The sequence below is a fragment of the Anas platyrhynchos genome, chromosome 12, assembly GCF_047663525.1.
Source record: "Anas platyrhynchos isolate ZD024472 breed Pekin duck chromosome 12, IASCAAS_PekinDuck_T2T, whole genome shotgun sequence".
Classification (NCBI taxonomy): domain Eukaryota; kingdom Metazoa; phylum Chordata; class Aves; order Anseriformes; family Anatidae; genus Anas; species Anas platyrhynchos.
In genome coordinates, this window is record NC_092598.1 from 4,453,922 (window position 1) to 4,479,335 (window position 25,414).

General features: G+C 37.3%; 1 protein-coding gene across 7 annotated transcripts in view; it reads right to left on the bottom strand.

The window, feature by feature from the left end:
• The window catches only part of CDH13 (cadherin 13), a 479,376-nt gene that overhangs the window by 366,989 nt on the left and 86,973 nt on the right, over positions 1 to 25,414 (bottom strand). For all 7 annotated transcript variants that reach the window (XM_005020165.6, XM_072044043.1, XM_072044040.1 and 4 more), the window contains exon 2: positions 22,786 to 22,897. In XM_005020165.6, the coding sequence (XP_005020222.4) occupies positions 22,786 to 22,897 (112 nt within the window). The remainder of the gene's footprint in view (positions 1 to 22,785; positions 22,898 to 25,414) is intronic.

Sequence of the window (25,414 nt, forward strand, 5' to 3'; positions counted from 1 at the left end):
AATTCCAGCTGTCCTCCTACACTAGTTGAACCATACACTGTAGAAGATTTGTTTTTACAGAAAGAAAATGGGCATTTTTATTTTTACTAGGAAAAAAAAAAAAAAAAAAACCACCACTGTTTTCCTTCTTGAGTTGAAGAGTGTTTTGCTCATTGTATTTTTTTGTTTTCAAAAATAAAATCAAATGCAACCTCAATAAAACTACAAAAAATATCTGGGTAAAAATTAAGTGTTGGATATGAAAAGTTAAAAAAATGCATATATGGAACACAAATGCTTAAACAACCTTAATTGTACCTACACACTTTTCCATCTATAACAAGTCCATTAAGGAACATTAATTTTAATAGTTACATGCTATAATCTGACAGTCATAAGTAGTTTAGCAATACTTCAAAAGTTTAAAAAAATATATACTTGCTGATAAAACCAACACTATTGACAAATTCTTTGGGGGCAGGAGTGGATTGCGACATATTTAGAGACGTACAGTTCAAGACTCTCATAAGCATGATCAACATCCCAATACATAGGAAGAAAGATATTCTTCTAGAGAGGAAAACAATTCTTGAAAGGTTTACAGTACACATAAAAATTAAACTTCCTAATACACAGCAATAACTTCTATAACCAACTGAGTATTTTGAATGAGGATAAATGACTAAGTAATTAAGTAGGCACACAGCAGAGACAGCACGGTTAAAAAAAAACCTCTGGACTATAAAAACATACATGAGCTTCTGCTTAGTCTAGTTCTTCTCCCTGGATATGTCAAGCACTCTCAACAATGGGCTAAATCTGAATTCTGTTCTAAAGCCTGACAGATAATGATGACAAACACAAAATAAAAGAAAAAAGGATAAAAAAAAAAAAAAAAAAAACATTCTTGGCAACTTTGAAATTTTCCATAAATTCCAACAACATCAGTAGTTTTCTACACATTTTGTAATAGTGTCAGAAAAGTCTTGCAAAATCTTTGCATTCAGTTTTGCTGACGTTGAGTCTGCATCTCTACATTTGCAGATGCCCAGTGTTACTGCAAATGGCAAACATCTAGCAGAAGTCATGAAACAAATGGACATTTTGAAACCTGATTTCATCCTCCCAAGCTTCAAATGGAGTTAGAGTGCTTAACATTCCACTAGTCAACTTGAAAACAGATACTAAGTAGGATTTTTGATTAAAACCAGCCAAAACAGCAATAGCTATACAGTTCGTCCTGCATTAAGATTTATAAAAATAAATTCATAAAAGAAAAATTTGAAATTTCTAAGTTATGAGAAGACAGTTATACACCCTGAATTAACAAATAAAACAGATACAGCCATTGCACCAATCCCCAGAAGATGGCTTTCATTTACAAGGATTAGAAATTAAATACTAGCTTAGAAAAGGATGCTATTGAATTTATATTATGTAAGAATAGAGAATTCTCAAAACCAAGATTGACTTATCAGAATTGCAGAACAGACATATGAAGGGGGAAAGAGGACTTGAACTTTGCCCATTTGTAATTATTATACGTACACGTTTTTGTCAGCATACTTAGCGTGTTGGCATACTAAGAATTACAGAGTCTATCTTGATTAAATTACAGAATCACAGAATCACAGAATTTCTAGGTTGGAAGAGACCTCAAGATCATCGAGTCCAACCTCTGACCTAACGCTAACAGTCCCCACTAAACCATATCCCTAAGCTCTACATCTAAACGGCTTTTGAAGACTTCCAGGGATGGTGACTCCACCACCTCCCTGGGCAGCCTGTTCCAATGCCTCACAACCCTTTCAGTAAAGAAGCTCTTCCTAACATCTAACCTAAAACTTCCCTGGCGCAACATTGTTGCAAATTGGTTCTATACTGTAGCTAATTCTAATTCAATGCCCTTACAAATACAGATCAGTCTCAAAACCTGCTGCAAGCATCTAAACTTTTTCATTACATAGATAAGGACCTGTAGCAGCTATGAAAAGTCAACCAATTCTTCAGTAAGGCTGTTCACAGGAGAAGAGATCAACTGCCTCGCATACCTGCATAGCTCAGACTTTCCCTGCTTCACAGTGAACCGGGCACGGATATTGTTGATCCGCATATTAGAAGCCTACCAAACATGTCTGGGATGTACTGGCATTGCCATACATGCTCATATCAACTGCTTCATTTGTATTTTAAAGTTAAGACTTTGTTCAGGAGTCTCAGGAGGCTTGAGGGCTGGTAATTTAATAGGGCTCTGGAGAGCATAGTCATTTCAAATTAGGTCTCCTCCACGCAGACTGAGCTGGCAGAGACATTGGGAGCCCTTATAAATGAGCAGTCCAAGAACAGGGCTCAAAGGAGACAATAACACCTCACTGCAAAGTGCTGCTCTTAATTAGAGTGTGCTGGGAGGGAGGAACAAAAAATTATTCTTAGCATGACTTTAGTCTAAGTCTTCAAACACTGAGTTATATTCAGCAATAAATTCCACACAGTATCATCCATTACTCATAAACTAACATTATACTTTTTGCAGAGACTGGTGAGTTTTGTTCCTAATAGACAGCCAACAAGAATGGCAATTAAAGTGAACCAAAGCAGTGATGGGTACATGTTACAAACAAAACGCTCTCTTTGATCCTCCAGGTTGAAAGGCCTTCTGAAAAACCTTTATCTCATGAGGAGACAAGGAATGTTTTAGAACCTTTTGACTTTTCTGATACAAGCCTTGCAACTTTTTTTGAGCCAGATTTTAATGATTCTTTGTAATTAGTTACACTAAAGTAGAAGCTGATTGACAGGCTACCAGCAAGCTGTTTATACAGTGGGCAATCAGGAAAATTATGGCAATGTTTGAGATGTTTATTTAACTCTCTGTGCAAACACAATACAAACTGACATCACCTACACTGCCTCAGAGCTGTATTGCAAACAACAGGAACACAAAAGATGTGCTACTCACAGCTGGCGAGGCCACCTTCTTGTGGGCATTGCAAAGGACATTCACCAGGATAGGCACCAAGGTACAGGAAATCAGTCACCTTCCACGTGGGCAAGATGTGGAAGCATGCATCTCATCCTTGCTGCAATCACTGCGCAGTCTAACCTGGCACTAAGGTTCACTGGGATCAAACCTTAAAATTTATGCTCAAAGCAGTCGTCATATCAAAAGACCAAAATCACAGAGGATCAAACACCTAAAGCCTGCTTTCCTCCTAAAGTACATTGCAATAGCTTACAGCTATGGCATCTCCATGCCAGGTAATGTGCCCTTCTTCTCTTAAACCTCTCAAAGCTCAAACAAATATTTTAGAGTAGGTCTTTTTCTCTCCATGCACCCTAAAAGGAGATAAGTATAAAATAGAATGAATTTTCTCTCTCTTTTTTTTTCTCCTCCATTCTGTAGAGATAAAAAAAAAAAAAAAAAAAAAAAAAAAAAAAAAAAAGATCAGAAAAAATATGGTAGAAAAAATAATGGTAAAAAAGAAAAAAGTTATCAGAGTGATGGCCTATGAATGAAGTCCTGTTTCACCAGCAAAATCTGGAACATAACAGAAATCTACTCAGCACTTGCAAATATTTAATATTCTTCAGCTTTCCCATCACAGCACCCAAATAACTTGCAAATTTGAGTTTAATCAATCTCCTAACACACTTGTAAAGAAAAGAAGTATTCTGATTCCACATTTATGTGAAAAGGAATACCCAAGCCCAGATCATCAGTAGTACTTTAACACTTTTTGAGCACCTTGGTTAAAATGACCTACCCACATAAAATCTATGGCAGCTGGGGTATAAAGAAGTGAAAGTCATCTTAGTTCTGAGCAAGTGTCTAGTCCCTAAATTGATATTTCTTAGGCACTTCCTAATGCTCTGACCATAAGTAGTTTGGACAAGGATCTTGTGTATTTTTCTCTACAGTTTTGCTCCTTTTTACCATAGGATAATAGCTTTTGGTCACTGGGATTTTGATCCAACTCATCAAAATTCAGTAGGATTTGACTTCCCAAAGGCTTACCTTATGTTTTATCTATCTCTATGCTTTATGATTGCAAGAGGAGCATTACTCAATATGGTGTGAGGGGGGAAGAGAAGCAGACCTATCAAAACAGCCATATTGTACAAAAGCAAACATTATTTTCACTTCATTTCTCCCTACTGTTTAATAGCTTGACTTTTGTATACCAGTATTTCACAGTTATAATATGAAGACAGCTACAGCATAATGTGTTTTCTTCTAAGAGGTCATCATTATATTAGCAGTATTTGATGCATTTGACCACTGCACTTTTTTTTTTTAAGAGATAAGAATGTATGTACAATTTTTCTATAATTTATTGGCATCAAGAAAATCTATTTAATTTTTGCTTTCAGAAGAACATCTGCAAGTGATTGGCATAACTCAAGGAACCTTTGCAGCTGCAACTTTCCGCAAGAGTAGAGCAGAAAGCCATGTTTATCAAGATGCCTGAGTAGGATTAAAAAAGAACAAAAACAAAAATCTAAACAAAAAATCCCCTAAAGTACAAAACAGTTAATTATTGAAAGTAAATGTTTCATGATCTGTGTATGGCACCCAGAGCTGAATAGATCGTTAGCTAAACTCCCCGTCAGCATTCCACATAAGAATACGTTTTCCTCATAAGCACTTGCATAAGTTTGCCAGCAGTCTCAGTGACTTAACTGGAAGTACTTACATGCATCGTGCAATAAGCAGGAACAAGGAAAAGCAGTGATTTTTCCAGGGTTTTAACTTCATAATCATACGCATTTCCAACAGTCTTATTACCTTCCCTACACTCCAACTTTTACCACTTTAAATTTTTTCCCTCTATACTTCAATCCTCAACAACTACAACAAACACTCCATCTAGCAAATGCTGCTAAGAGGTTCATCCAAAGCCCTCAATGACACTTAGTATGGCTCCTATTTTCTGCTTGTGCTTCCCTGCCACAGCCTAATTATGTGCATTCTCACTCCTGGTTTGGGAGTGCACATGGGTCAGGGATCACACAATGTGGAGCCACCCTGGTTGTGAGAGTAAGAGAATTTAATGGTACAAACGCAGGTAGTTCAGTGCCAGCTGGCCCTCGTGCCATTGAGCAGTCCCAGGTACATTCAATTTACTACTGTAAGATGTAGCTGTTGAGCATTAAGGAGCAACATGGACAAGACTGCGAATTGCTGGCTCCCATTCACACACCACATACACTGTGCTGCGTGAATGCTACCTGTAAATGAGCTGACAGCTGAAGATCAGCATACAGAGAAACCAGCTAAATGCAAGTCCGGGTGGAAAACATTCCCGTGAAGAGCCCACAGAGGAAGGAATACAACAGCTGGTGCTGACACCAACTTCATACAGTTCAGATCTGACCCATAATGTTCAGGCCATTTTTAGTACGATGGGCTCAAAGCGAGCATAGGAGCCTACAGGTCCCTTCAGCATCAGCCTTCTGCCTTGGTAGCAACAGCTGTGCACGGGGCAAAGTGCCCCCAAGCAATCCCAAGAAACAATCTTACTCAAAACTCCCAAGCACCGAGTGCCCTATCCATGTTTATCCTTCAAGAGCACATTGTTTTAAAATTAAAATAATTCATTTTATAAAGTACTGTAGAGCCTGGAAAAGATACTAATCTCCGTTTTTCTTCAGCAGTGATCTACTAAAGTTCTCCTCTATTTATCTCCAGCATTGATCTACCAAGGTTCTCGCTAACTGAAAACAGATGTAGAAGAGTATTCCCTGCCTCACGTGTCATATTACTTCTAGCAGGTAGAATTATTTACCAGCTACAGAGTGTTTCTGTATGTGGCATAAATGGATGCAATTTCAATAATGGACCTCCCTTCTTTATTCCCCTCAGAGAGGGGCTGTTTTAAAACAGGTTTTGCATCTCATATAATTTTAGAACAAGAGGGAAGTGCTGTTTGCTGAAACCTTCTGGTCAGATCTGTTTGTTTGCTTTTTTTCTGGGCTGTAGGTGGGCTGGCACTTGGATCATTTGGGCTCAAGGAAGCGTGGGGTGGCAGGGACCTTCACTTCCCCCACTGTACTGATTTCCAAAGACTGAAATAAACATAAAAGAAGTGCAGCTCACAAAAGGTGTTTCAACACACAAAATGAGTTCAAAAGCCTCCTGGAGGTAAGAGTCTTCCTGAACTGAGAATATACAGTACCAAAGGAGCTCTTTTAATTGAATATATCTTAAGTATCTGCTGGGGGACACTTTACTGGATCCTGGCTGTTCCTGGAATTCTCAAAATGAGGCCATGAACAGAAACTGGTTAAAGAGCAACAAACGCTGGAATTTCTTTCATACAAAAGAAAGAAATAAAAATAATCTTCATGGATATGGCACATAAGTTAGGCCATATCCATGAGTTAGGCCCTGAAAACCACACCGTCTTCCTCACTGATCTCATTTTTCATAAGTGTCATTACAATGTTAATTATCTGTATTGATTAGACATTGCATTCACTGTAATCTAAGGTCATTTTGCATTGTCACATAGGCTATACATGGCTGCTGCATAATGTTCTTGTGAAAATTTAACATTAACTAGTGAATTGAGTATTAGATTAATAAAGGACCCAATTCAAAGCATCATAAAATATACAAAGGTTTTCAGAGTGCTAACTATGCCAAAAAAAAATTTATATGTGCCTCCCTAAGAAACCTAGCTCCAACTACCCCAAAACAAAAGCAATCAAGCTCATTAGTTAGTCCACCTTTGTGAAAAGCAGCCCTGGGCTGCTGGGACTCAGCACCAGGTCAGCAGTGACCAGCCTGCACTCAGGCTGTGGTCCGCTCAGAAGAGCAACAGGCAGAAGCTCAGCCATACGTGAAGCTGAAATGCAGCAATGTATTTGCAAATCACAGAGCAGGGTTAAAGGAACTAAATACATTATACGTGAAATGAGTAAATAAATCCCAAGAAATGGAATTAAGATGAGCATTAATCAGAAGGGTGTTGAGCACGGCATGTGCATGGACCAGTTCATAGGAATCTCACTAATTGCCTTTCAAAGGCCACTTTATCCTATTAAGATTATCCTCAGGAGGCTTGAGACATTGAGGGCGGGGGGCGGGAAGGCTGAAAAACCTGGCCACATTTATCATGTTTAGAAACAAACAGAAATTGATTTTTATTTATCTTATGAAGCAAAATGTCTGTTATCTTTCTCTCCTGATATTTAATCCTTTTTTCCCCCTAGCAATATAAATAATGAGACACACCAATTAAGCTGAGGGTAACCTTCTAGGCAACGAGAGATAAATACCACGACAACAACTTCAGTAAGCAGTACGTGAAATTTCTCTTGTGCACAAGTATTGATGCAGATTACATGACAGTTTAGACTTACTGCTATGACCAAGCGAGGTATAAATTATGACAAGTCTACATGGATTACAGATGATTTGAAGCAAATCAAAGACATTAACTTTAATAAGGTGCTTTGTCTCTCTTAAATGCCACTCTTACTTGCTGTAACAGCAGCCACTAAAAATCAATGATCAGAGACCTCTGCATGCAACAGAGCTGTTAACCTCTGGAACTTCAGCTAAAGGAACCCATGCATGCAGGACCACAAACCCACCTTGCAGATTCCTCCTCTAACACACAGCACCAGCAAGAACTCCGTGTTCCTCCAAACACAGTGCTTTGCATTCCTCAGGTGAAAGGGAGCCTGACACTGATGAAGAGGAAAGATGTGTTCTAAATTATTTTGTTTTGGTTTTGTTGTTGTTTTGTTTTTGTTGTTTGATTTTTTTGTTTGGTTGATTTTATTTGTTTGTGGTTTTTTGTTGTTGTTGTTCTTGTTTTATTTTTTTGTTTTATTTTTTCAGAAGAAAAGTCAACTAAATTTGCAATTAAAAATATATTTTTTTAATTTTCAATTTCTCTCTCCTATTTCCTTCCTAAAAGCTATAATTTGAGAATGCAGTACCCAATATATTGCTACATATAGCAGAACGACATGCAGAGCAGAGCTAAAATACAACCACAAAAGAGACTGAAAATTGAATCAAAATGCTTATTACACTTTCAATAACAAGGCAATAGCTTGAACTGAGCCTCAGCCAGCTCTCAGTAAAATCAATGAGAATTGTTTCATTGAATTCAAAGGATGTATGATTAGGTCCTCACAGAATTATATGCAGTACTGTATGCAAAATTGTAAAGAGTTTCAGGATGACATCTAAAAGCTTATTTTCCTTCTGGAATTCTGCAATGAAGCTACTGTAAAAAAAAAAAATAATACATAATTCAGAATAGTGGAAAGATTATTGTAAAGGGTTATTAATATAGCTCAGAGATTTTGGATAATAAGAATGAAATCCCTCATGCCATACCGACTTATACCAAACACGCTAATGCTGTTTAAGACTTCAAAAAACCTGTTCCAAATTTCAAAATGGAATCCCTAATGCAGTAAAAACTGTAACAGCATCATTTTGCAGAGGGGGCAGTGAGAAAAGGTTTTAAATCTCCTCAAGATAAATTTTAACTGAAAATTTAGTTTTTCATGAAGTGTTCCAGGACAAGGCAAGAAAGTGTTTCCTAACCTAATTTTCCAATTTTACTTTCAGGCTTGCACTGTTATTGATAATATCCATCACAATTCTCAGTCTTCCCATGAGGCTAGTGGAAATATCTGAGTAAGTGCTGACTCACACACCTCAGCACCACCCTGTCAAAGTTAATCTGAAATTGATTTTACTTTCCAGAAGGTAAAACAGAACTGCATGCAGTCAGCTACAAATGGCATTCAACATATCAGTGTTCAGCATTTTCTACAGTTCTTCTAAAGTTGCATGAGAATACCACGGTAGTTTTCTACCAAACCCTTGGAAGCTCCATATCAAAATACAGTCAATAATAATTCTACCCTTCTTTAGCAAAAATATATTTTTCCCTACCTTGTTTCAGTTCCTGTAACCTTTCTAAGTAGTTTTCTTTTAACACACAATTGGGCAGGAATTACACAGAATGGTGTATTTACATTCATTACCAAACATTAGACTTTGACAGAGTTCAGTTTTGAAAGTAGAACTGACAAATGCCATTTCTAGTTTGAGCATGTAGAAAAGGAACTTTAAATTGACGTTAATTAATTAGAAACAAATGTGATTCTGATATTCAAAAAGTCTTCTTTAGAAATTATTTCTTCATCCTGCTGTTATGATTAGAAAAGAATATGCTGACTAATGTAAGGAAAAGAACAGGACGCTTACTTAAAATTCCCAGGGAACCGATATATTTGATTGAAGATAACATTTTGTTAGATTTAAGTAACTTCCACAATTTTATGGGCCACATTAATGTAGGGTACCTGTGTGTCTTATAACAGAACTACATAGCCAAGGAAAAGCAGTACACAACCACACCTGGTGACCTACCAGAACATGCATGTTGTTCTCAGAAACTAAAATAACCTCAATTAATCCCTATCACTAATCAATATCTCACCACCATGATACCACTAAACAAACATTAATTCTATGATAACAGGTTCATAACAAGTTTTGAGGGAAGATATTCCCATTGTTTTCCCATATGAAGTCTCTGAAATACAGCTGAGGAGACATGTCCTAAATTCACTGATATCACAGAAATCAATCATTATCACTTTGAGTGGAGGTCTTTGGCTTTGTTCTGAGGAGAGAGAGAAAAAAAGCGACCAACTGAAATACCAACTGTTCACATCTCTTGCTCTCATGCAAGCTGGCAGGCCAAGATAAAATGGCTCCATAACCTCCTTTGCTTTTTAGGGCAGTGCTGCGTCATAAGCCAGATGGCAAATAAATCAGAGTATAGTTTTCCTTTAATCTATTAACGAACATGAAGTAGATGATGCACAAAGAAAGAGATGCTTGAGATCCTTCAAGGGCATCCATGTTGCTTTTCTCATTTTATAGCAACCTCTAAGTTATTAATTTCTCTGCAAAATTCTTGTTGTCGTTTATCACTAATAATGATCACTGCAGGGCATTCCAGAGAGGAAACGCACTCTTGTGGTCTATGGAAATCAATTTACTGACGCCCTTAGAACTATACAAATAATTTATTTTTGGTTCATCTGCCAAGCAGGAGGTATTGAGGGAAAGGGTTCCACTAGAACTGAACTCAAAAGAAAAATCATTTTCTTACCAAAATGAAAAAAAAAAAAGTCTTTCAGTGCAAGTGAAAATATTCCCGATGACAAATAAAGGCTGTTTTTTTTAATAAATGTAGGAAAAATAAGAAGTTCTAGAATAAGATTATAGAATAAGATTATAAGGTGGAAGAGAAAGAGTGGTTGATGTTCTCCATGTACCCAGTAGCTCCAGTATTCACCAGGATCCAGTTCAGCTGCTCTCCTTGCCCAGAGCTTCTGGAGTTTGCACTTCCCCCACTGCTTTTTACACAAGTCTCCTAACTAACAATCTATGTCAGCCCCTTTTATTGGAACCATTTCAGTTGTATCCAATTAATCATTGCAGGGGGAAAAGAAAAAAGAAAATCATAGCAATGATACTTTAGCATGGAGCTTGAATATCCATAGAAAATCCAGAGGTACTTTTTCTCTGCTTGTTGAAGCTGACGTTTCAATATTTCCACAGTTTGAAATCATTATACACAAGTATTCTCCAGCACACATCAAAAGCAGGTTCCAGTTCCCTGAATACTTATTAAAATATCTATAAATATACTTATTTTAAAAATCGCTAATGCTTCTCATGGTTTTAATGTTTTCTTTTTGAAAAGCATTAGAAAAGCATAAGTACTCAGGTGAGCAAGGGCTGAAACAGCAACCTTCCCTTGTGTGGAAAACTATCAGCCTCCAGAGTCACTTCTTTGTTCGATCCACTTGTAATTAATCCATTTAAAGTACAACAGTTCCAACAGAAGGGTAAAGCAAGGAAAACGCGTGTAGTTAAAAGATTTCACTCTCCTACGTGGTCCTATGGCACACATAGATCCTAGTAAAATCTCCTCTCCTCAGGAAATCCTAGATGAGAAAACACTACCTGGTACCTAAGATTTTGAAGACCATCACAAACATGTCACAGAGAAATGCAAAGAGATGAGAGAACGGGAAGAAGAAAAGCAGAGGTTTGCTCTCTAGCATGCTATATTTGCCTGAGTCTTGCTTTGAAGGCTCTACTGAATTTGTTGCTGTTGTTGCTTTTGGTTTTACAACCCAGAGAGGCAGGAGAGGCACACAGTGCCATTCTCTCCTGCACACAGCACTCGTTGGCTGAGTCCCACGCACAGCTGGCTCAGCATACATTGTCACTGCGCATCTCACAGCTACTCCCTCCAGCAGTCACAAGTGCCAGGAGAGGTTTAGCTTGGAAGAATTTATTCATGGACAGGGTGGTCAAGCACTGGAATGGGCTGCCTGGGAAAGTGGTGGAGTCCCCAGCCCTGGAGGTGTTTAAGAGATGTGTGGACATGGCACTAAGTGTCATGGTTTAGTGGTGGGACTCAGGAGGTCAGACTGACTTGGTGATCTTGAAGGTCTTTTCCCACCTAGATGATTCCATGATTTTTGGTAATGTTGTTTTCGTCTCAATGGGCTCTTTAATTATCCTTTCTAGTCACCATCTTTCTGTTGAAATTTGGAGTGCTTATTTCCATTAGGAGATATCTTCCAGATAGTTCTCTCCCATCATTCCTAAACTGGCAATGCCCTATTAAATTCGTGCAGACATTTCCACAGGCGACAAACTAAAAGCAGTGGTTGTGACTTGGTTTTCTGAATCCCCAGAGCTCTAGGGGCAATACTGTATTACAGGCCTGGCATTAGAGACCAGTATGAGCAGTAAAGCTAGCCAGAGAATGTGATTTTATGCCCTTTACTTGTAACCTACCATAACCTGGTTGCATTAAGCCTGGTCTTTGATCTCGCTTAGCAAATATTTATATCTTTATGAAACTTTTAAATGTCAGTTCTTATGGGGGCTGTGGCAACTGTTCTAGCAAGGGCTGTTCCCACCCAGCCCAGAGGCAGCCACTGCTCATTCCCCACCGCCTTCCTCGGCAGGAGCCCTGCCAGCAGCCACCAACCTGACTTCCTGGGGCTCTTGCCCATGTACCATGGGCAGAGGGGGTGCAGCACCAGCTTTCTCCACCTGTTTTTAGAGTTCATTCTTGTCCAGAGCTTCACTATATTTAAGAGGTCATTACCATGTAATATAAAAGACCAGTGGATCTAAATTTTTTCAGTTACCAAAATCTAGGCCCAGTCGCATCTAGGAAAAAGACAAGTCTGGGCACAGATTTATGCGTGAAAACCAAACTTTAGCAAAAGCAGCACCCATCTGGGAAAACTGTATTTCTTGCTGTAGATATGGTTCAGATCATAATTGCTCCAAATTATTTCCTTTGACACAGAAAACACAAACAGTAGAAAACTTGTATGCCTTTTATTTTGTGTGGCTGCACAGGTAACAGTCACCTTACAGTTCTGCTGTAGTCCAGTCCTTCAAGAATGGCAAATATTTTGCGTAAGCAAAACCTTCCGCTGAAGCTACCAGAGCTTAAGCATATTCTTATATTGAAGTAGAATTGAATTTCAATATAAAGCATAGAGGGAGCTTAAGTACCTTGAATCTAAAGCATAGCTAAGGTACCAGAAAGAGTTAAATCAAGTATGTCCAGCACTTCTTCAATTACAAGTAATTTCATTTCAATTAATTATCAGCGCTAACTGTAGTTAGTATCGTACAATTCTGGGAAGTGATGCTGACGTATAAAAACAGTAGTAAGTAGTCAATGACTAATATTTCTAGGAGCATTAAAACTAATAGATTTATTATGCAAGTGTTAAAGCTTCTATACTTCAGTTTCTTCTAACTTTATTGAAGAAGCTATTAAAGACAGAGTGTCTCAAAGAATAAAAGTGCCAGAAGTAATAATCTCATTTTTAATAAAGTTTCTTATTTTGATTTACAGTCAGCAGAAGCTGCTATTCTATTATGCCATTATGCCTCTGCCTACCTGCATAAGATCTCTCAGACATTTCTCAGAACACCAAATCTTACAGAACATTTGGAGCATTGTATTTTCTTATTAATCAGAGGAGTGAACTGATTGGCTCCATTATTTAAGATCATTTTACAGAATTTCCTGTGACACAAACCTTATTCTTAAGAATTAGAAGTAAGCTCTTTGGTTATATATCACACTGTATAACTCCCAGAATACTGATCTCTTTTCCTTAGAGCATTATAAAAATACCTATTTCCTATTTTCTTCTGCCTACAGAACACTTAATTTGATTCTCCACAGACAAACCAGGCTGAATACTACCTTTACCTGGAAGAGCCAAGATTAATAACAAATAAAACAAGCAACCCCCCGACATGCAAAACAAACAAACCTACAATAGTAAGTAAACAATCAAACTCATTTTCTTAGGCAACTGAGTTCATGGCCTAACTTGCAGCCACAATGAACCTCAGGGAAACTTCCTGACCACAACACTCAGTAGCTGCCTTCCTGCCCTCTGCATCATTTTTTTGCATGTGGCATCGTGCTGGAACACAAATTCCTGGAGAGGAATTAAAGAAACTCCCAGTGCTTTCATCACAGCTGCCTGGTCCTTCAGGTCTAAGGGAGCTCTTTGGTCAACAGGGTCACAGCTGCACATTGGTTCCTCTTTTCCAGTGGGCAATCTCTTGCAAACACTTTACCCTCCTCCCTCAAGCACTGTGATAGCAGAGGAAGCCTCTCCTCACATGCAAAAAAAAGCAATTATTGGAACTGTGCTGCTCCCCACAGCAAAACAGACATACCACCACATGCGCAACAGCTCTTCAAGGCAACTTTTAACTATAAGTAGGTCTGCTAACTGTGAGGTTGGTAAAAGTAGGAGTCCTGAAATATTGTACTCCAGGAAATTAGTACAAGTTCTCATTCATTCTTTCTCTTCCTCAGCATATCTGGCATACAGCATAAGGCATCACAGAAATAATACATCTTTCTAATGGAAGCTATCCATAACACAAAGCATCGTGAAACGTAACATCAGGAAACACAATTAAAGATAGATTCACACAGTTCATGCTTCACCTGTCAAATGAGCAGCAAAATAAAGGAAACATAGGCAATGAAAACAAAAATATTTTAGGTCACATAAAAGCAACTTCTAATCTTGACATTCAAATCTGGTTGTTTTTACTGGAACATTAAAAACACTCATTTAAAGTATTCTTATGTTTACAGTTTCAATTCAGTTCCATGAAAAGGAGCTAAAGTTGACTGAACGATGCTCTGAATGGTATTAAAAGACAGAGGAAACCTGGAAAATATTCTTAAGCACCTTTCTACAATGACAAAATCTCCGAAATATATAATGAGCTGTCATGCCAAAACTCATGGATTATTGTAGCTAGAATTAACCCCAAATTCGTACATATTTGTGACTGTTCATGGTGCTCTATTCCACTGGTCAAAATTGACATTCTTCTGCAAAGGCTAGTAAAAAATTCCCCATTTCACATTCCAGCAGTACAGCGGCATCAACTGTCCTATGCAAGCCTTGCACAGGGTGTCCATTCCTGCTTCCCACCCCACCTCGCTCTTTTGAGACTCAGCAGGATAGAGCACTTGGCCCAGTGTGTAATCCACAAATGCTGACTGCTCCTACTCCCCTCTGAACCATATGGTGAGGGACAGCAGACAGAAGAGTGAAAAGAAGCGATTCAGGAGTGGGCACCTGAAGTTTCCTGAATTAAGTTTCCTGTGGAAACATGAAGGCTTTGTCATCAATACATCAACATTTTCTCTATAGTTTATGTAGCATCCTTTATTCGGAACCTGGCAGAAGAACTGCAATGCCCAAGACAAGGTAAAACTGAAAACACTTTTCCTACCTTTCAGTCAACAGTGCAGGATTTTTTATTTTATTTTTGTTTTTTAGTTTTTAAGTTGCTTTTGAGTACCAGAAATGGGTACAGGGAGCCAAACACACCAACATTGCATTGGTGGCCACACTTTTACTTCTGGAAAATAAACATTATCTGAAGAGTTTTTTTCTTTATAGTTCCTTGAATTCCTTCAATTTACCTCCCACTGTATATATTCTTCAAAGTTGAAGCTATATTTTTGTATAGGTTGGTGTTAATGTTAATGTAAGAGGTCAAATTATAGTGGTCTCCCTACTGTTTTATTGTAGGAGTTGAGAGCTGGCACTGTAATTAAAATTCCAGCTAAATAAAGCCTGCAGGAGTCCTACTTGTAAACCAAGCACTTTGGTTTTCTAGCACACCAGCATGTTTTCTGTTGCCACTAGTTCACTACCACACAAAAGAAGTTAAACAAAATCCACGTGCCTGAATGTATTCTACAAACAACACTTCTTATCAGTATGGTAGGCTGAGAATACACATGTACATAGATTCTAGTTACAGAATATATTTAGGAAAAAAAAAAAAAAAAGGAAATAAAAATAATAAAAAATAAATCTTTTTTTATTTTATTTTTTTTTAATAATCTCCTCTGCAGCATTTTGGCCAAAATTGTCAGACAGGACAACAGCCTGTAATATAAACCTAGATCCTGCTGAAAGGAGGATCACAGCTGATGAAAAGGAATATAAGAGTGAATTGCAATTTGCCCTTCAGAAAACTAAACCTGAACTCCTGGTTACAGAATGGTGCCATACATCAATTAGATCAATTATCATTTACTTCAATCTGACATACTTTTAGTTCTGGAACTTGCTAGCAAGCATTTTGCAAATATGTCAAATACATACTGACGGTTGCTACAACTTCAGTGCAGAATTTCTCTTTTGCTATCTGCTACCTATAAACTGCTTTAGTGTTACCTCTGTTGTGCTGCTCTCTTTAAAAGCACCTCAGTTCTTGAGAGAGAGAGAAAGTGGCACTCATTTTTAGAGAGGAAACAATCCAAGCTAGTATTGAAAGCAGAGCCCCTGTCTAAACAGCAGCATCCCAGATTTCTCAAGGCATTATCTTTTAGGCCCTCCCAGTGCTCCCAGTTTTATTTCCACCTTTTTTAAAAAAGGATTCTTTGCTACAGGAATTTCAGATTTTTGATCACTTTCAGTCTGGCTTTCTTAAGGCAATTTCTTATTTTAGTAAATCCTACCAGCAAACATTTTAATTAATATTCAGAGCACAGAACATGACATGCACTTACTCCACTATCTACAGTTGTACTTGTCTGCCCAGTAAGAAGTAGTTAGTACCAGGCATACAAACATGCACACAAAATCACTCCAAAATGACCATAGTTTTCAGAATCAATCCATAAAAGCTTCCTTTCTCTTATCTAGAGAAAATGTTCTGGTGGTTAAACAGAAGACAAAATCAAAACCACCAGCCTCCAGCTAAAATAAATAAATAAATAAAGCACTCAATCTAATAAATTTCTGAAAGACTTCATGAGTTTATTGCCAATGTTACTTAGAGAGAGACAGAGATGGAGAGACCACATGGCACAGGAAAGGTATGTAAAAAGGAGATGCATCCATTAAAGCAGACAGTAGCCAACATGTGCAGACAGATTGCTCTGTCAAGGAAAGACTGCTTTAAATAGGCAAAGGGAAAGAAAAACTGCAAGTTGAAGCCTGAGCATAATCGCAATACAAAAGTTATAATTTGATTTGGATTAGCAGAGAGAAATTCTAAAAACCAAAAATTAATCATGAAATATGTCTGCAATTATTTTCAAGAATACTTGCATGCTTTAAGATATGATTAACTTAAATAAGATTCTATGTTTAAAGAAAGATTTAGTCTCTCTTACTTCCATTAATTCTTGCCAAGTGTCCACACTGCACTTTGAAGCACAATGGAGCAGGTTAGCCATCTTTTGCATGGTTCTTTTCTAAGATGCTCAAATTTAAAGCTGTCAGGAATGCAGTTTGTGGAAATACGAAGCTAATTAAAACAGAAGAGCAGGAACATCTCAGCATGCAATCATTCATGCTATGTCTGTTTGTCAGATGCAAGCAGCATCCTCCTGATAAAGATGGGCTGATGCTGAAGGTGAAGCACAACCCCAGCTCCAATGTCCTGATGTCACACGTCCCTACCCCTCTTTTCCTCAGGAGGATTGACCTGGTGAATTTTGTCAGCCCTGAGCAACATTTCATGTCAGACTACTTGCTTGCTGCATCATGCCGATACTTACATTTCATTAGAAGATTTTAGCCTTCCAGCATATGCATATAGCTGAACGAGGATGCCTCTTGGCCTGCATCATTTTTTGGTTAGGGAGCGGTAATTTAATATAATTTTTATTTTGGAAGTGCAAACTGGAATCAAACAGAAAAAGTCTTCCATTAAAGCACCTAGGGACATTATTAATACAGGGTTTGCACTGCACTGAGCAATGGACCCATCCTGCTAATACTGAGCAGTTGGTCATTGATTTAGACTATTAGAAGAACAGCTGGCTTGCTTCAGCCAACCAAAGCAGACACATTTCAAAAAGTTTTCTCCGCAATTCATGGAAAATCTCCATGAAAATAAATAAATAAATAAATAAATCTGATCTCAAACCAAGTAATCTGCTACTTTTACCTTCCAAAATCCAGAATCTGCCAGTTAATAAAGCATTACTGTAAACACCTCCCCCCCCTCCCCCCTTTATTTTTTTTTTAAACCCAGGGTTACATGGCTTTTCTGACCAAAACAGACAAGACTTTTTCTTGGTTTAGTTTTTCATTTTCTCCACCTTGGAATAATGATAAAGACTTGATAATGGCAAGAGGAGGTTTCACCAACACATATGGCTTTTCCTCCATCACTCTTCTAGAGCAGACTACATCCATTTGAGATTTTGACTTAGCATGGAAGATATTTCTCAGAGACTAATTATTTTTTCCACGTTGTCATCTAATATCTTACCCTCTTGCAAGAAAAAAAAAAAGGTTTAATTAAATGCATATGCATAAAAATTGAAGCATAGTTTTGAAACAATTCCCTTCAGATCCTGTTCATAAGCTGACAAGTACTGTTTGGAAGGCAACTCTCTGGCCACCCATTTTGCTTTGTTTGTTTGATTTTAAATTGTTTTTGCTTTAGTCATGTGTGAAAGGAGTATAAGAGATGATGGTGTTAAGCTGAAACATTGCTCTGCATACATCTATTCAGAAACATTACCAAGGTGTTCAATATTAATACTCTTACAATAACAATACCTATTTGCAGTACTTATGCAGAAAATTTTCTCATTATATTTGTGTAAGAGTTAGGCAATACTGAAATTTTGGTAACAGGAACTTGGCTTCCTACAGCTATCTAAGGGGGAACAGCATGATTAAGGGATATCCCTAATGTCTGGCTTCAAATCCTGACTAATATTTCCATCCACATGGCATAACACTGAGTCCCAGAAGTCTGGACTTAATCATGCATTCAAGTGCCAGTACTGAGGCTCTGGTATTCAAGTTCTATGTATTGCCACACACACATTAAGATGCATTTTGGAGTATAAACAACATTTGGCTTTCTGGTTAGAAAGGTTGACAGGCATATTACTATAGAACCTGCTAACGCACGTCCAGCACAGGAATTATTTTTCAACATTTTGTAAAGAAGTACAAGACATGCTACAGATATATATATATATATATATATATATATATATATGTACACACACACACACCTGATTAAGTGAAAAATCCATAGTTAACTAGTTGTTGCCCAAAAGTCTAGACAGTTTTGCCTGCATTAAATTACTAAGCCAAAAACCTTACCTCACTCGAACTTGTTATTTTGCAAGCTGCAACTACCACCTTTAGTTCTAATTACCTAAAACCTGGCATGTTCAGAGTGAAGAGCCAACTCTGGTGTAAAAACCTCATGTTAAAACTCTGTAGAGGATCTGGCAAATTACAGTATATTGAATTAGGCTGCCAACATTGGCTCTATACAAGTTGCAGAAAAAGTGAAGCAGGGGAGATGAAAAATGTGATAACTGTATGGATCAGAGTAAATAGAGAGTAACAATGTAATATCAATAGACTATTTCTGCAACTGGTTCACACTGTCTGTAAAGTCAAATGGCACGGTAAACAGTGGGAATAGTGGATGTGATAAATCACAGATCTCACACAGCCCTCATCTATTTATCTGAGAATCTGTATGAAATGTTTCGATGTGAGCGTGATCAGCGCTATGATCCATATACACGCCTGATGTCATAACAGTAGGAATGGTCTTCTCTGATCTTTCCACAGGCATTACTCAATTCAAACAAAGGAAATCTGTTGGAGGCTTCAGCCTTGCTAAACAGCGAAGTATTCAAGTATTCAGCCTTCAAGTATTAATGATAAGCAGACTAATGTATTTCCCACCTTATGAGTAAATAAAGATTTTCTATGACTGAATAGAAATGTCTTTGTTAAATCCACAGAATGAAAAAGCACACAAATGCAAACAGACAAAGCTGTGATCTTGAAACAGCTCAAGCTCTGAAACATGCAATCTATCATGTAAGAGACAGAAGAGGTCAGCCATTAATTAACATCCAAATTAAAGCTTTTCAAGTAAGGGTCAAAAATTCTTTTGTTTTGACATTTAAATCACTGACAATGTATTCCCCAGTTTAGTATGCACAACACATCACCGAATGCCTTATGTTAATTGCCTCAATTTTTCAAGTGTATTATTTGATTTATTGTCAATTAAAAGTACCCCCAAAAGCCCAGACACATGTATGTTAAGTATAAACATGATTAATGTAACACGGTTACATTTCCACGTTTGATAGGTCTGATTAGGAACTTTCTATCAGCCTGCCATGACAGAGCATTGTCACTACCCATGACCTGTCAGCATTGCTGAAGACAAGCTTGCTGATGAGAAAGTATATTGATGGCCACAAATGTTTCAGAAAGGTAAAACCTGCAATTAATGCTGTCAATTATCACCTTATCAAGAACCTAACAATCTTTGTGATCTCCTCTATTTAATTGCAGAAGACAGTCTTAGGTATAAACTAAAAGAGCTACAAAGAAGAAAAATCCAGTAATGTTATTGCCTGTTAAAGCAACAGTTATGTGGAAAAACTCTTCTGTATTTCCAGAGAGTGGCTGTATGAATCCTCTCCTAACACATCAAGGGACCATCTGGTTTTAAGAAGGTGGCACTGGGGGAAAAGAACTGGGCAGTTCACAAGCAGGTGAGAAGTGCTTGGTTTTGTGTGTGGTCATAGAACACACAAGGGATATGGACAGAAGGTGGTCTGATGAGGAAAAGAAAAAGTCCATCGTAAAATACAACAAACGAAATTAGGATAATGAATTGTCTGAGTAATGCTAGAGGGTACTGTTAAGTGAGATGTAATGATAAATCAATAAAAAAGCAGTTCAATCTGAGCACAATGGGATAAAAGATAACAAATAGCAATAGGAGCCCAGTGAAATTAATGGGAAGGAAGGCATGCATACACAACTGGGCTGATATATATCTGTTACAGTCAGCTTATACATTGGTTTGGGCAAGAATCAGTACAAGTGAAAATAAGAAAAGATAAAATTCTGTACCCTTGCTTTGGGTTTATCCTCCTACCAGTAAACGTAAAATATAATTAATATTGCCATATTTAAAAGTAATAAATACATAAGAACCTGCCATAACCTATATTAAATTGCTAGGAAGATGCTGACAATGAAATGTACAGTAGGTCCTTGCTTAATTTGGAGAAAAAAAAAAAAGAAAAAAAGACTTATCGCACTTCAGAAAAGAATTAAGAAGATCCTTTCCTTTCCTTATTGAGGACTACAAAAGCAATCACTGCTGTAGACCTGCTTTGCATATTCACTCTATTAATTTACATAGCCCTGGAAAGCCTCACATTCCAATGCAACCGCTAAATTACGCTGCTCTTGGGTAATGGGTATAAAAAGATGCAAGAGCATGCAAAGTGTATTCAAACAGACAATTAAAAATATCAATTCTGTTGACAGCTAAAATGAAGAAACTGTACAGAGGTTTAATACCACTGCATGAAGGACATACTATTTACAAGTGATTGAATTAACTAGAATCATGCATCGACAATCTGCCTTTGTTGAACATTACATATTAGGCCAATTTAGTGTCTGCTTATTAAAATAATTTAATTTCCAAGATTGTTTCCAGGCATTTCTAGATCTCCTCCTGTTCTTTCCTTCTTACTTTAATGATGGCATCTTAATTAATGTGCCAGATTCACACCAGTGCAGTTTGCTGATTCACCACAGAGCTCACCAGTCAACACTGGCTTAGTTAATTTATCCTTTACTTGTTTGGCAGAGCAAGCCCAAATCAGCAGGAGATCTGGCCAGACATGCAACAACCTCAAAATTCAGAAGCAAATAAAGAATACAACAAAAGTTATTTTCATTCAGGTTAACACTAACTAGTTAATATTGTTTTTCCTTGCATAAGTTTTCAGCATTGGAGGCTTACTGGCAGCATCAGCACAGGAAAGACATGAACCTGGTAAAGCTGGTCCAGAGGAAGGCCATGAGTATGATCATAGGGCTGGAGCACTTCTCCTATAAAGAGCTCCTATGGAACACCTCTCCCTCTCCACCTGGGAGAGCTGGGGATTCTATTCAACCGTTCTCAGAATCTATGATTAAATGCAATCTACAGATTTTTATTTTAACAATGTAGGAATGTTTAAATCCAATCAAACCACGTTTATCAATGTCTAAAAGCAATCTTGGGAGTTAACAATTTAGAGCAAAATTACCTAAAGAAATTGGAAGTTTGAAATCTGTCTTCTAAACTGTATAATCTTAAAGTTCTGAATAGCATGTCTGTTTTGGTTTTGTTTTAAATTTAGTGGTATTTTAAAATCTGTATGCAAATATATTGTACCTTAATCCAAACAAGCATAACAGTGCACATATATCAATATGTTGTAATAGTATCTGGAGGCAATCGAGATGGGAAACATACATTTAATGAGTAACATATCTTTGCATGTCTTGGTTTCACTAGACTGTCACTATGCACTGCCTTATATGATCTAGATACTGTATTTAGATAGCAGTACTGCTATCTCACGCGGCATATCTAGAAATATTCATGGTTTAGCAGCAAGCAACCAAGCATAACTAAGGAACTATTAGTAATATACATATCATGTGCAAACGTGGATGTGTTTGAAAGTTATGAAAATGACAGCAATGTCCCAAAGCCACAGAAATGAACAAGTTGTATGACTTGCTTATAGAAAAATATTTGAAGGAACTAAAACCAGGACTCAAAGACAGTTAAGTCTCCTTTAGCTAATGCTTTAAGCATACAGCAGCAGTTTGGATGTGACACCTGGGCATTGGAAGTATTATTGAATAATCCATTTGTACAATACATGTAGTAAAAAAATTCTGTCACTGATGACCTGAAGCGTGATCCAGTCTTCTGAATTTCATGGAAAGGACTTACACTGTCTTTGAAGAGAGGTTGAATTCTAAGATACAAGCTTCTAAACCAGATTTGCAGAGAGGAATTACTAGTGACATTTCCAAGCAATTGCCAATATTATAGGAAAGACTGTAAAAATTTCCAAGGAAATTTACTTTTCAAAAAGTGGATGATTTAAAGTTTTCACAACATTCATATTATCCTAAATTTATGTATATATAGTATTTTGTCATCTCTAATACATGAAACCAAGTAAACTCTCTAGAGATATGGGATTAACGCAGGGGAGCACAGGTAGAATCATGGCAATATTCAACACCCTACGTACAATAAAAAGCTTTCTGATAAATGGCAGGAGTGATATGAACATATAGGCAATTCTGATTTCTGCACAAGAGTAATATATGAAAATAACATACGGTTCAGAACTGGCTGGTCCTCTGTGAATTCAAATGGCTGTTCAATATAAAAAACCTTTTGCTGGAATCCAGGGATGCATTCTAAATCTTCTGCACATGCAAGCAGCAGAACCTGAAGAAACAAAGGAAATGGACTTTGAACATCCACTCACTCATCCATCATGTTAGCTTCTGGGAATGATACTGGATTTGGGCTCAGTGCTCATAAAACCAAATATTGGGCTCCACATTCATAAAACAAAATATCCATCACATCACACTTCCCCCTTCAAACCTTGCTAAACATAATTTTCATGTAAGCTTTTGCTTTTATGTGTGTGCGCTGGCATGGAGATTACAAAACAGTAACTTTGAGGGCTAGGTTCTCAGTCCAGATGATGAATAAAGGGTATTATTTGTTTATGAAGACATAGGATGCTTTCAGGCTGCTCTTAACAACACAATTGAACCCAGTTCAGTTTAAATACGTGCTTAAACTGAGCACTTTTAAGTTGATTTAAATAATTGAAGGTAAACTGATTATTTTATTTTTTTTTTCCTCTTGAGTCACATTTATTTCATTTTCCTCGTAATCAAAAACTTCTTTACACCAAGGGAAGACTGAAAATGAAATGTGTGCATCATATTGGAGATGGATCTAAAGATTAAAATTAAATACAATTTGTATTACTCTTAGTATATAGTCACCAAACTTCTTTGTCACCACAGGAACACCTTGACAAAGGAGGGAGCTTAAAAGCTAAATAAGATTTGTTGGAAATAGGTATAATGCCAATCTCAGTCTCTGAAGGTTTGTTTTCTATCCCTGAGTACAAAAAACAATCTGAAGTGCTATTTTTCCTGGCAGTTCTTAAATGAGAACACAGGGGTAAGAATGTCTAAGAAAGAGGCAGCAGGAAATATACTAAGTAGTTTAAGAGGTTAAAGAGAAAGGCAAAAGGAGAAAAGTTCAAGAGAGTAGGAAAACACAAATCTTTATTTTTCAACTTATATAAACATAGCCTCATTTTCAAAAGTAGTTTCTGCTTCAGAACCTCCAAAGGTTGTTTTCAAATCCTGGCCTTAACCTGATGTACACAGCACTATGATCTCAAAATTGTTGTGGCCAATGTACTTCTTGTTGGACATCCAAAGAAAACTCAAAGAGATGGGACACCCATAACGACCAAGGTAAAGAAGGTCAGGATAACGTGGTGGCCCTGAAAGCCATATTTCATGGTTCTACCTCCACAACGTTGCTGTCTAGGTAAACTGATTCTAATCCTACAAAGATGCCCTGCAAAGTTTCTAATATCTGTATGTTTCCCTCATAGCCGCACCACTTGTAATCCATTCACTTAAACAGAGCAATACATTTCCTGCTCACTCTCTTCATGCACTTCACACACTCACCAAGTTTCACATGATCCCATTTATAGAAATCAAAGGCAACAGTACCTAACCTGGTCAGCATTAGTTCTTCTCACTGAAACCAAGCATTGGATCATTTGTTTCATGTCACTGACATATGCTATAAAAGCTTGGCTAAAAGTGCTACAGACTGAGAAATAGCCAGACTATTTCATGACAATTAAGCTGGTAGTATTCAAATGCAGCAGATAGACACCTTTCCTTTCCTCCCTGACCTCTGCTACATTTATCCCTTTGAGGGATTAAGCAAAGAAAGAAAAGACTTAAGGTAGTAATACATGAAGCAAGGTGCAATACACTCGACTATTATTCACTTTTATATGTCCATGTAACTGCTGCCTTTCTTACAAAACCTTGAAAAAGCACAGTGACTAATCCCTCATTCAGTTATTGAGACTGATATATTGATTTTATTGGAGATTCCGCACTCTACAGAGGTTGAGAATTGAACTGTGTTCCCCTTCAGTCGTCCAGGACAAGGTATCTGTAAACACAAACGTACTCAGAGTCTCCCCTCAAAATTGTGTATGAATCGATTACTGATCATCAAAAATATCCTGGCATGTACTTAAGTGGTCAAATGCACACATTAGTGAGATTTCAACGTGTATTTTCTGCACATATTTTCACTACACAGATGTATTTTTAAAATACCTGTCTCTCTGACTCATGCTATTACTCAATGAATATGCGCAAAAATACAGTCAAGCAAAATATGATGAAATTTAACTACAAACCTGATTCTTCCCCTAAAGGACTAATGCATCAAATAAGAGGCAAATCATATTGTGATCTCCCAGCATCTGAAGTCTTAAGTTGAAACTCTTGTCTCATAGAGCTATAAATGAAAAGCCTGCTCTGAACATCATCTATGTCAGTTCTCTTCAAGAAGAGAATACGTCTATTTTATCAGATTTGTGACAGTATAAGTTGACTTTGAAATCTGGGCAATCTAAATAGGTCATGAGTGAACTTCTGTAAGCCTGGTACAGAAGCTTCACATAATACTGATGTAGCAAATAGAAAATGACCTTTACTCCCTTTGAAATAATTACAAGACTCAGGCTTGGCCTTGCTGTGAAATGGAACATTTTATTCTACTTGTGCAATTCCAAGCACTTTTTTCTCAACATGTCAAACAAGACGTTAGATTTGCCACCACACGGAGAGTTTTTAATTAATTATCTTTTAGAAGCACAAGCATTCTTCTAATTTACTT